General features: G+C 34.3%; 1 protein-coding gene across 1 annotated transcript in view; it reads left to right on the top strand.

The window, feature by feature from the left end:
• The window catches only part of DNAJC10 (DnaJ heat shock protein family (Hsp40) member C10), a 49236-nt gene that overhangs the window by 17994 nt on the left and 17417 nt on the right, over positions 1-13825 (top strand). Inside the window, exons 9-12 of the mRNA XM_012468612.3 lie at positions 3574-3711; positions 7170-7259; positions 8110-8223; positions 11332-11446. Coding sequence (XP_012324035.2) covers positions 3574-3711; positions 7170-7259; positions 8110-8223; positions 11332-11446 — 457 coding nt within the window. The remainder of the gene's footprint in view (positions 1-3573; positions 3712-7169; positions 7260-8109; positions 8224-11331; positions 11447-13825) is intronic.

Raw genomic sequence — 13825 nt, 5'->3', positions numbered from 1 at the left:
GTTTTTTTTCTGAATAATTAGCTATGTCCAATAAATTTTGACATGGTATCAATTATTAAGTGTCATTTACTTTAAGTATTTGGTAATTTATAAATTCCTCTTCAACTGAAGTTACATGTTAGTGTTTTTCTCATTTCCAAACCTTATTTTTTGTTGTTTTCTTTTTTAGTCATTTTTAAATTTATTTATCTCTCATCATGTTATGGCTGAGAAGTAGTCTGATTGATACTGATTTTTTAATACCATTGAAATTCCCTTTGTGGCTTGACAGTTTGTCAGCTGTGAAGATTGTGGAAATACTTTGTGAGCTTGAATATAATAATATTCTCTGTGTTAGGTGCAATATTATATTTATTAGACCAGATTTATTAATGTTATTTATATTTGGACTACATGATGTATAATTTCTAAGAGGAACATTAAAATCTCTACCTTCAATCATTGATATGTCTGTTTCTTCTTATATTTCTGTCAGTTCTTCCTTTACATATTTTGACTTTACATTGTTGGCAGCAGTATATTCATGTTCGTTATATCTTTTGGCGGCTATTTATCCTTCTTTATGCATTATGTTTGTTGTTTTTTTAACATAAATTCTATTTTATTTGATATTAAAATCACTAACTTACTCTGCTTTTTTGTTTCCTTCCCTTTCCTTATTTCACCCTATGCCTAGGCCTTCAGTTTTTCAATACTACATTAGAATCACCTGAGGAGCTTTTAAAAATGATTAAAAAAAAAAAAAAATAGGACTTCTCTTCCCAGTTCTTCCTGGAGTTGGGAAAAGTTGGGTTGAGAGGGCAGGAAAGAATAAAACAAAACAAAAAAACACAGTGAGCATTAGTATCTTTATTTTTTTAATATTTGGTGAACAGAGTGATTGGCCTATATTTTTCCTTTCCAGTTAAGTCTGTGTGCTTTTAGCATCAAAGTTAGGTTGGCCTTTAAATGTGTTGGAAAGTATTCTCTTTTTCTCTTCTTTGGAAACAGTTTCTATACAACTGGTGTTATTCCTTGCTTTTTTTTTTTTTTTTTTTTTCTGGTAGAATTCATCAGGAAGCCGTCTGGGCCTGGAGTTGGAGTTGTCTTTGAATTCTTATTTTATAGACTTCTCCAAGCTCTATAGATGGATGGATGGATGGATGGATGGATAGATAGATAGATAGATTTTCTAATTCCTCTATTTGGTAATTTGTTTTTCTAAGACTTCATTGTTTCAACCAAATGTCTAAATGTATTGCTATGAAATTGTACATAATGCCCTATTTTTTTTAGTATCTGTAGTATCTATAGTGATGTTCTTTCTTACTTTCTGATCATGTTTTTTTGTGTGTGTCATCTCTATTTTTTTCTTATTCTGTCCCAGGAGAGGTTCATTAAGCTTTATAAGCTTCTTCAAAGTCCCAAGTTTTAGCTTTATTAATTGTTTTTTCTACCATATATTTCTTTATTTCATTAAGTACTATAGTTCCTTCCCACTACCTTTTTATGATTCAATTTACTGTTCCTGAAATGAATGATTAGTTCATTGATCTTCACGCTTTCCTTTGTAATAGATGAACTTATAAATTAGTGAGTACAACTTTAGCTACATCTTCTCTTTATATATATATGTATATAAAATCATTAGTTCAAATTTTTTTAATCTTCCATTTTTATTTCTTTTTGAATCACAGATTATTTAGCACTATATTTTTCATTCCTAATCATAAAGGATATTTTTTAAAGTAATTTTGTTATTTATGGCTAGCTTTATTCTGCCATGGATAGTGAACATGAATTTAGTTTTTTAAAGTTGTTAAGCCTTGTTTCATGGCCCAACATATGGTAAATTTTTATAAATGTTTATGTGCACTTGAAAATGAATTCTGTAGTTCACAGGTGCACATCTCTATAAAATCAGTAAGATCAAATGTGTTAGCTATGTTAATCAAATCCTCTAGATCTTAATAATTTTATTGTCTACCTGTTCTATTAATAACTGAAAGAAGTGTCTTAACATCCTCCACTACTTTTGTGGATATTTCTATTTCCATTGTTTCTGTCAATTTTTATTTATCTGTATCAATCCTTTATTATTAGATGGATATTAATTTAGAATTGTATATTTTCTTGGTGATTTGAATCTCTAACCTAATGAAATAACCCTCTTTATCTCCTTTCATGCCTTTTGCCTTCAAGTCTACCTTGACTGATAATAGTATAGCTACACCAGCTTTCTTTTGTTTAATGTTGACATTTTTCTGTTTTTTGCTGTCAGCCTTACTGTATCCTTATATCCTGCAATCAGCATTTAATTAGGTTTTGTATTTATCTAGTTACCATTTTTTATCTTAGTCCATTTACATTTAATGTTATTCTTGATATATTTGGCTTTATACTTACCATCTCGTTAGTTTTCTATTTGTCCTACGTGTTTTATAGTCCTTTTTTTCTTTCCTTTTTGCCTTCTTTTGGATTAATCAAGTGATTTTTAAAATTTGATTTCCCATCCCTACTAGCTCTTTAGGTACCCATTCTTTTACTGTCCATTTAATGGAAACCCTACAAATTTTGTACATACATCCTGACTTACTCATTTGCTACCCCAATGCCAGAGTACCAAAGAGAAATGGTTTTACTACCTCTGAAACTTTGCTGTTATTTTAATCAAGTATGTTTTAAGTTCTATCTTAAATGCAATAAAGTAAATACATCTTAAGTGTACAACTTAATTTTTATATCTATGCTCACATGTTAACACCACCTAGATCAAGATCTATTATTTTTTAGCTTTTAATTGTTTTTTATTTTCTGAAGTTCCATTATACTATATGTAGGTCTGAATTTCTTGTTTATTCTGATTGAGATTAACTGGACTTCTTGATTCTATAGATTAATATCTTTCATCAGTTGTGGAAACTTGTCAGGTGTTATTTCACTTTTTGTTGTTGTCTCGTTTTCTTATCTTTTTGAGATCCCAATTGAATGTATGTTAGAACTCTGTTTACTAACTTGCCCAGTCCAAAAATTTTTTTCAGTAACTTAAGGTTCTGAGAAATGTACTTTTGGACAGGATTTTGGAGCTCACTAAAGGAACTTAGCCACTGTAGATGAAAACTGGGAAGGTACTAATTTAAATGTACATTTTAGACACAGAGACTATCTCATAAACTGTATTATTAAAAGGATAGCCAAAATGGAAAGTCTTAAACAGTAGTTTGGTTTATTTTCTTTAACCTGAAAGACTATTGGACAGCTCACTTTCTAAAAATATTGTAAATGTAGTTTTTTGTGGATTCATAGATTTCTAATATTAGGGAAAAACCATTTCTCAAGTTACTAAGTGCAATTTTTGTACTTAATATTTCTAAATTTATGAAAAAGTAATTTATAATATTAGAAATATTGTCTACTTTCTGATATTTCTAATATTAGAAATCTACTTTTTAACTTGGCTATAGAACTCTAAGGCATGAAGTTTTAATTTCATGGTAGAAAAACTGTGTTTTTAGTTAAGTAAATCTCCAAATCCCTTTAACTTTTTTTCCTCCCATCTACAACATGGTTTGTTTTTGTTTCTTTCCATTTTAGGATGGTCTTGTTAATGTAGGATGGATGGACTGTGCCACCCAGGATAACCTTTGTACAAGCTTGGATATTACAACAAGTACTACTGCTTATTTTCCTCCTGGAGCCACTTTAAATAACAAAGAGAAAAGCAGTATTTTGGTATGAATCACTTTAAAATTATTTCTTTACATATAATGTACAAACACACAAAAATAATATATTATCTTTGTAAGCAGTGAGTGAAGAAATGAACAACTTATATTGTCTGATTGTGGAACCTTTATTTAGAACACATAATTTCTGAGATTCTGTTTAATCCATGCTTCAAATTTTAAAATTAAGGATTATTTTTAAACTAACATTTACATTTCACTTAAAGTCATTACATGTTTACATTTAAAATTACCTTACATTTAAAACCATTACAACTTTTAAACCCCAAAATTATGGAGTACATTCCTAAGTTATACAAAAGAGCATTTATACCATGAGTTTTCAATTAATTTTTTTTTTTTTCCCAGACAGTCTCATTCTTGTTGCCCAGGCTGGAGTGTAGTGTAGCGTGATCTAGGCTCACTGCAACCTCTACCTCCTGGGTTCAAGCAATTCTCCTGCCTCAGCCTCTTGAGTAGCAAGGATTACAGGCACCCACCACCACACTCAGCTGATTTTTGTACTTTTAGTAGAGACAAGGTTTCGCCATGTTGGCCAGGCTGGTCTCGAACTCCTGACCTCAGATAGTCCGCCCACCTTGGCCTCCTAGAGAGCTGGGATTACAGGTGTGACCCATTGCACCCCGCCTAATTGTTTATTTTCTAATGTTAAAAATACAGATCAGTGTATTAATGGCTGGGGCCTAAGTATTTATTTTTTTAAAGCACCCCATGGGATTCTGGTGTAAACTCAGTTTTGACTTCTACTGATGTGGTTTACCTCCCTAAATTTATGAGTGAGGAAACTGAGGTTCAGTCTAATTGTCAAGGAGCTGAGATAAAAATGGGATATTGGATGGATCACTATGGAATCCCAAAAGAAAATAAAGGACTCTGATAAGACAAATCTCCTTTAGTTTTCTTTTCTGTATTTAATTCTGCTTTTTTAGATGTTGATAAAGATAACACATACTCATTTCAGAAATTCATATATGGTACAGAGCTGTATAAAGAAGATGCAAAATTTCCTAAAACCAAATCACTAATAGACAGCCACCATCAAATCTTGGTAAATACCCATCCAGATCTCTACTGATATGTATATGCAATTACGACTTTGTGCCAGCAATTCTCTAGTTTATATCTGTGGCTCAAACCTCTGTTCTCCACTCCAGATAAACGTGCACATATACATATATGTGTGGGCGTATGCGTATTTATATATGTATGTGTGTACATACGTATATTATCACTGCTTGTTCAATGTCTCCCCTGGAATATTAGTCACTGTCTCAAATGTAAATGCCTATAACTATATTCCCAATATCCTCCCATAAATCTGCTTCATCCAGTTTTTCCTCATATTATTTGATGAAAACTCTGTCCTTTATTATTCAAGCCAAATGCCCTGGAGTTATTTTTGATTTGTCTTTTTCTCATACCTTATAACCAATTCATCAGGAAAATCTATGGCTCTATGTTTAAAATGTGTTCATGCACATAAAATGGATACAGACAGGTAATTTTTCATAAATGGGATTATATAGTAGATTCTGTTTTGTAATCTAGTTTTTTCACTCAGTGTATTAGGAAAATATTTTGTTATTTAAAAATATATGTTTTATAAACATTATTATTTTATAAATGAATATGTATACATTATCCTTGAAACAATTAATAGTCCCTAAATGTTGAGTCACTGACTAGATGTGACATACTTAATGAGTTCTTTCTTGTTATGTGTTTCTACTTTCTCAAGATTATAAGCAGTGGTATAATGAGTAATCATGTATATTTATCCTTGTGCACTTCTTCAATTATCTGTTTAGAATGGGAGCACTGTGGCAATTTTAAAATCAATTCTGTATTGCCAGGTTGCCCTCTAGAAAAGATGTGCTAGTTTATTCTGTGTCATCATTCCACAAGGATTGCCTACACCCTGGCCAACAATTAATAGAGCCTCTTGCCTTTAGTATTATAAACTCTGGGCTTCATGATAGAAAATTGCAAAGTCAAGGCTGTCTGAGACAGGAAACAGAAATGAATGACTCCGGAAATATAACAGGGACTGGTGAATTAAACACTACTTGTCCCTCCTAAAAGCATTCAGGTTTTAAAAAATATAAAACAGTATGCCAGCTAAATACATCTGGTAGGTGAAATTCAGAGGCTAGATAAGACAACAATCCTATAGGTGTAACTAACAAATTTTCCTCTAACAGAAACAGGTTTATAATAAGGTTTTAGTAGGTTAATCACTACAAGTTTATATAGGCTGTGTAATAGGCATATTTTTAGTAAAGCCTTCATAGTGAATAGGACTAAAGTGAATAAGCTGTAGAACTGAGACATGAAACATTTGTTTTGGCGTTTTAAGCTCTTTGGCAGCAGGAATTATTTTACGTGAACCCCTAAGAATGTTTATGCTATAAATTTTTTTAAAAAGTTTTAAGAAAACAAACTTAGAAAAACAAAATCTGAGTTTTTATTCTTATGTTGTACCTATTGTTTTTAGCCATGTTTGTTCTCATGTCTAGCATGATTAAGCTATGGATTCCATGACTGTTCATACACGTTTTTAATGAGTTTTTAGATCTTTCAAGTAATACTTAAACTGTTAAACATAGATGGTTCATAATTAAAGACATATATTAAACTCTGTCAACTTTCATATACATTTCTTGTTGTAACCATTGCTGCATTCTTTATAATAATGACTACTTCACTGAGAGAATCAGACCAGCAGGGAGAGTTCTATGAGAAAGAAAGTATGCTGAGGATAAAATATTGACAGAAATAAAGGAGATTTTTAGAAAGGCCTGCTATACTCATTTGTGTTTTAAATAAGAGACTTGGCCCTAAACCAAATTTAAGATAAGATCTTTATCATTATATTTTACTTAAGAATTCCTGAGTGGTTTGGTTTTTAGATGAAAACTTCTGTAATGAACAATAAGATCCATTTCAATTTTCCAGTTATAAGTTCCTCTTAATTAATCTGAATTACTGGTTGGGGTATGAAGTGTCTTCAATCATCTATTATTTTTGTGTTATAAAAATTCTTAAGTGAATGTGTAAAGCATTGGCATTCTGTAAAATATGGTTAGCATTAAAATTAAGCTAAACATAATGTGGTTTTTCTTGATTGAGAGGTCACTCAAGATTATTGTGAGGATTTCTATAGAATACACAGCATAGTTAATTAAAAATTCCAGTTAATGCAACACCTTATAATGGAATTTATTTTATATTACTATTTAAGAAACAGCCTAGTTATATAATATTTTTGATAATTGCCAAAATATACTTTTTTTAAAAAAAAAGAGACATTTGGAATTGTTTGAAAAACTGTTTACCTTCTATAATTGTTTTCCTAAAAATACTACATTGGAAATTGAAAAAGAAAGATATCAAATATAATGAATATTTATTCAAAAAGATTACAGTGTGATTTTCTTTTTCTAGTTTCTTAACTCATTGGATGCTAAAGAAATATATTTGGAAGTAATACATAATCTTCCAGATTTTGAACTACTTTTGGCAAACACACTAGAGGTAATGTTTTTATTAATAATAAGTAGCACTAAATGTTAGTGACATTTCAAATCTTAACATTTTAAAATCAGCATTTGTTTTATTTATCTCTAGAGAGAATTGAAAGTAGCAGTTTCAAAGGATTATGTATTAGTCAGTGGTAGGTTAAATTCTAATTGGAGTTCTGGTGTTGCTAATTCAGGATGATCCTGTAGTTGTGGTAAACCTACCCAGTCCTGAAAGTGGGCTTCAAAAGGAACATCAGAAAAGGCAAAATTTTAATCACAGCAACTTTGGATCTAATTTGTAACTTTTTGTTCTTGCTTACAGAACAGACTATATTGATTACTAAGAAGAAGTATTCAGTTTATGAATAGAATGCTGAGAAATATTGTAGTGGAATCAGTTTTGTTTTGTTTTACCCTATTAGGTTGGTGCAAAAGTAACTGCGGTTTTTGCCATTTAAATGGCAAAAACCGCAGTTACTTTTGCACACACCTAAATACTTCCTAACCACAGACCTTTTGAAGTCTGTATCGCTACCAAATCTTACATGTTAAGCCTGAAAAAGCTGGCAACATTACCACCCAACTTTTTAGCTATATGCTGTTAAAATCATGTATTTGTTTTTACCAGTCATCTACTTTGAGATTTTATAATTTAGTGACCAGCCTTCCTGTAGTATTTATTGATTTTATGTAGCATTATTCTAAGTAAATTACAAAATAAGAGAATAAGTGTGTCTGAAGTTTAGACAGTATTTTGAAATAATGGGTAGAGGAGCTAAAATTAACTTCAAGTCATAGAAATAAAGATTAGAACCCTTAGAATTTCCCAACTCTGACATTTCCTTTTCTTTATCACTTTTAAGGATCGTTTGGCTCATCATCGGTGGCTTTTATTTTTTCAATTTGGAAAAAATGAAAATTCAAATGATCCTGAGTTGAAAAAACTAAAAACTCTACTTAAAAATGATCATATTCAAGTAAGAAAAATGTATTCTGCCTAGCCTTCTGCTGGTGTACTTTCTTGTTAATTTAATATGTATAATTAGATTTTAAATAACATAAAAACTCTTATTTGAAATTATTAGAGGCCTATAAGTGCCTTTGGTCTTGGTTTGTGCTTTCTTTTTCCCCTTTTTTACTAAAAGTTTATATGTAATCTGAAAGTGGTTAATTTTCATTTATTTTGGCATTTGATAAACCTGTATCATACAATTTTTCTGGAATGCATACTATAGGACATTATCTTTCCCTTTTTAAAATTCTTTTTTTTTGAGACAGAGTTTCGCTCTTGTTACCCAAGCTGGAGTGCAATGGCGCAATCTCGGCTCACTGCAACCTCCGCCTCCTGGGTTCAAGCAATTCTCCTGCCTCAGCCTCCCAAGTAGCTGGGACTACAGGAGTGCATCACCATGCCCAGCTAATTTTTTTGTATTTTTTTTTTTTTTTTTTTTTTTTTTGAGACGGAGTCTCGCTCTTGTTACCCAGGCTGGAGTGCAATGGCGCGATCTCGGCTCACTGCAACCTCCGCCTCCTGGGTTCAGGCAATTCTCCTGCCTCAGCCTCCTGAGTAGCTGGGATTACAGGCACGCGCCACCGTGCCCAGCTAATTTTTTTGTATTAATAGAGACGGGGTTTCACAATGTTGACCAGGATGGTCTCGATCTCTCGACCTCGTGATCCACCCGCCTCGGCCTCCCAAAGTGCTGGGATTACAGGCTTGAGCCACCGCGCCCGGCCCTGTATTTTTTAGTAGAGAGGGGTTTCACCTTGTTGACCAGGATGGTCTCGATCTCTTGACCTCATGATCCACCCACCTCGGCCTCCCAAAGTGCTGGGATTATAGGTGTGAGCCACCGCACCCAGCCTCTTATTTTTTTATATAAGTATTTCTTGCTCATTGTTTAAAAATCAGAATAAATAAGTACAAAAATAATTATCTAAAAAATAACCCATACTCTTAAGACTGTTCATCTCTGCTAAGTATTTACTCAATAACTAAACATTTTGTGAGTTTCTGTATGCATATGTGGGCATATGTGTATGTGTGCACATGCATACGTATTGTAATGGCAGTTGAAATGGACATACACATGTAAAATTTATATGTATATGTTTTAATCAAAATGGATTCACTGTATACTTTTTTTTAACTTTTGTCATTTAACAATATCATAAACTCTTTCGTGGGCCTGTAAAAATACATGTATATTTATATGGATGTCAAATCTCTGTATCCATGTATATCCTCATTATTCCCTAAAGGCTACATAGTGGCTTACTGTATGGTTATACCGTAATTGTTTAGCAAATCCTTTCATTGATTTTTTTGTTGTTCCCATTATTTTTTATATCAAATGATGCAGAACTTGTCCTTAGTATGAGCAATTTTCTTTTCTTTTTTTTTTTTGAGACAAGAGTCCCATTCTGTCACCCAGGCTGGAGTACAGTGGCATGATCTTGGCCCGCTGCAACCTCTGCCTCCCAGGTTCAAGCGATTCTGGGTTCCAGTGATTCCTTCCTGAGTAGCTGGGACTACAAGCGCATGCCATCAAGCCCAGCTAATTTTTGTACTTCTAATAGAGACTGGGTTTCTCCATGTTGGCCAGGCTGGTCTCGAACTCCTCACCTCCGGTGATCCGCCCGCCTCAGCCTCTCAAAGTGCTGGGATTACAGGTGTGAACCACCGCACCTGTCCATATGGGAAATTTTCAAGGTTATGTTTTCTTCAGTGGTTTTTGTTCTCATTACTAGAGTCCTCCAGAAAGTTTTTATCAGTTTATAATCTCACTGACAGCACACTACTGGCCATTTCTGCACGCTGTGCCCACCATGGTACTATCATTCTTCATAATCTTCGCAATTCCAGTAAGCCACAGGTGATATGTTAACAATATTCACTTTCATTTAATTGCTTTCTACTAGTTGGGGGAAAAAAACTTTTTCATGATTATTAACAAATCATAATTGTTCTCTAGTTAATTTTCTCTTTATATCTGTGGCCCATTTTCTTTTTCCTGATGGGATGCTTGTCCATCTTCTTTTTTTATTTTTTCTTGCTAGAGTGTAGTGGCGCGATCTTGTCTCGCTACAACCTCCACCTCCCAGGTTCAAGCAATTCTCCTGCCTCAGCCTCCCAAGTTAAGTAGCTGGGACTTCGGGCACACACCACTATGCCCAACTAATTTTTGTATTTTCGGTAGAGATGGAGTTTCACCATACTGGTCAGGCTGGTCTCGAACTCCTGACCTCAGGTGATCCACCTGCCTCGGCCTCCCAAAGTGCTGGGATTACAGGCGTGAGACACCATGCCTAGCCCATCTTGTTTGTTAATGGATCCTCTGTCTTACGTGCCTCAAATTTTTTTGCCTGGTTTATCATTTGGCTGTTTTATTTATGCTTGTTTTTCATACTGTTTGAAAACATCCACCTTCTTTTCCATTATTTCTGCTTCTGGAAGTGATCTCTCCTCTATTTCAAGATTATATAAACATTCTCGACATCTTCAGAAAGTAGATTTCTGGAATAACTTCATATTTTCCTGGGAATTTCCTCAAGGTTTTTTTTTAACTCCATAGGAAGCATTTTTTAACTAAATTGAATCTTAGTATTAAATGTAAATGAATTGTTTCTGTCTCTTATTTTCATAGCCTGCTCATTTCTTTTTTTTATTTTTTGAGACGGAGTTTCGCTCTTGTTACCCAGGCTGGAGTGCAATGGCGCGATCTCGGCTCACCGCAACCTCCGCCTCCTGGGTTCAGGCAATTCTCCTGCCTCAACCTCCTGAGTGACTGGGATAACAGGCACGCGCCACCATGCCCAGCTAATTTTTTGTATTTTTAGTAGAGAAGGGGTTTCACCATGTTGACCAGGATGGTCTCGATCTCTTGACCTCGTGATCCACCCACCTTGGCCTTCCAAAGTGCTGGGATTACAGGCGTGAGCCACCGTGCCCAGCCCTAGCCTGCTCATTTCTATTTAAAAACTGTGTCATTAGGGCAATGCAATTTTTGGATTATCATGAATATTTACAAATTGAATGGTAAGACTGTGTTTTTGTCAAATTTGACCTTCTGTTTCTCCTTTAGGTTGGCAGGTTTGACTGTTCCTCTGCACCAGACATCTGTAGTAATCTGTATGTTTTTCAGCCATCTCTAGCAGTATTTAAAGGTCAAGGAACCAAAGAATATGAAATTCATCATGGTAAGAATGGGAAAAATGTTTAAAATTTAGCTTCGTTTTCAAATAGAAGTTTTCTGGCCGGGCGCGGTGGCTCAAGCCTGTAATCCCAGCACTTTGGGAGGCCGAGGCGGGTGGATCACGAGGTCAAGAGATCGAGACCATCCTGGTCAACATGGTGAAACCCCGTCTCTACTAAAAATACAAAAAATTAGCTGGGCATGGTGGCGCGTGCCTGTAATCCCAGCTACTCAGGAGGCTGAGGCAGGAGAATTGCCTGAACCCAGGAGGTGGAGGTTGCGGTGAGCCGAGATCGCGCCATTGCACTCCAGCCTGGGTAACGAGCGAAACTCCGTCTCAAAAAAAAAAAAAAAAAAGTATTCAAATAGAAGTTTTCTAATTGTGTTTTTAAACTTGTTTTATATGGACATGCTTATTGTAAATAACTTTTCTCAGTAAATATGAGGACTGATATTTTGAATTATAGTCATTTATTCTGTTTATTCTTCTTTTTAACATAAATGCCTTTTCTCTGTTCAATATTTTGATCAGGGTTTTTGGTGATAAGTCAAGCTAGTGAGAAATTTAAGTCCTGCTTGTTAGCAAAAGTAAGCAACACCTGCAGTTTATATTCAGGCTTGCCGTGTGTAGCATCTCGATCATTATAGGCAATTTCTAGACTTTTTTTTGGATTTTTCCCCCACTAGACTTCCAGACTTCTCCATTAACTGTCTTGTTATCTTTCTTACATTTATAATTATATTTCAGCTAATTTGGGACTTTAGCTCTGCATTCATGTGAGTTCAGTCTCAATTCCAAGAGTTTGGACTACAGCAGAGTTCTTATCGTAAAAGAGGTCACATGGAGCAAAAGAAACACACAAACTACCAAATATCATACAGTTAAATGAATAATAGGTACTGATGAAATGCCCATTGTCACCTAGCACTGCTTTCAATGTTAAGGATACAAATTTGTAAGACATGAACTCCTTCAACAAGTTTAAAATAGCGCAGTAGGGACCAGAGGAAGGAGATCCTTAAGAAAACATAAAAAATATTTTAATGGTCATTATGCATTAACTACAACAAGATCAAATAGACTTCTGCATAGTAGAGGTCAAGAAGTGGTGTTTGAATTGAGCATAAAGTGCTCAATTTCCTCAAGCAACTATAGGGGAAAAAGAAATGAGACCTCTAGGCTGGAGGAACTTTGTGAGCAAAGGCTTGGCAAGATAACCCTAACAGTAACTACTGTTTATTCACTGCTTTCTACAAGTCAGACATTCTGCCAAAGGCCTTACATATGTAATTCATTTTTGTCTTTATAACAACCCAGTGAAAGAAAAAATGGAGACTGAGAAAGGTTAAGTGACTTGCCCTGTGACACACAACTTGAAACTAGTCATGGTAAATTTTTTGTCTGACTCCAAAACCTAGGTTTATAGCCACTAAATTATGCCATACACTAAAAGGACTAGAAACGACTACGTTTTAATAATGGAATTATATTCTTTTTTTACCTCTGAAATAGTTCTCAGACCTCCCTCTTCTCTATGCTTACTGCTTTGTTTCAGGCCCATCATCTCCATCTATTATAATATTATCATCCTGGAAGATTGCTTATCACCTAGCCTTTGTTCCTTACAATTGATTCCTTGTTTTGTTTGCAGTTATTACCCATTCTTGTGTCACTTTTCTGCCTTGACTTTCCTGATTTCAGATTCCTTATTATAGAAGCAATGTTCTTGTCTGTTTTGCTCACTGTTCTATATCCAACACCTAGAATGGTGCCTGGCACATAGTAACAACTCAGGAAATGTTTGTTAAATGAATGGGGTATGTTCACAGTCTGGCTCTGCCAGTTTTTCCAGTCTTAATTGCCACTGCAGCCCCTCCAGATAGTCTTAGCTGCAGCTAACTTTGGATCCTTGAGAATGCCATGTTCTTTCAGTCCTCTGTGCCTTTACACATGATTTTTCTTCCTGCATTGTAATCACTCCTTCCTGTTCCACAGAATATTTAGCAAACTCCAAATTGCCCTTCAAAACTTAAAGCAGCTTCTTCCCTGGGAAAATATTGTGAATCTCCAAGCACTTCCTTTTATGTGCTCTTACTGACTTTGTAATAGAACTTATGTTGTTTCTTTGGATTAAAATAGTTATTGAGCATCTACATGTACCAGATACAATACAGAGGAATAGGAAAAAATGTAAACTATACCCAGTAATCTCTAATCCAAAGAACATTGTGGACTATTAGGGAAAACAGACAAGTAAATGGACAAGTTTTTAAAAATCTTTGAAGTAGGGAGTATTTATTATCTATTGCTTAGTAGTAAGTTACCCCAAAACTCAGTGGTTTGAAACAAGCGTTTATTAATTCACAGTTTTTGGTGGTCAGG

Source organism: Aotus nancymaae, unplaced genomic scaffold, assembly GCF_030222135.1.
Source record: "Aotus nancymaae isolate 86718 unplaced genomic scaffold, 86718_ANA_hifiasm-v0.15.2.pri h1tg000008l, whole genome shotgun sequence".
NCBI lineage: Eukaryota > Metazoa > Chordata > Mammalia > Primates > Aotidae > Aotus > Aotus nancymaae.
This window is presented reverse-complemented; position numbering and strand designations above follow the sequence as displayed.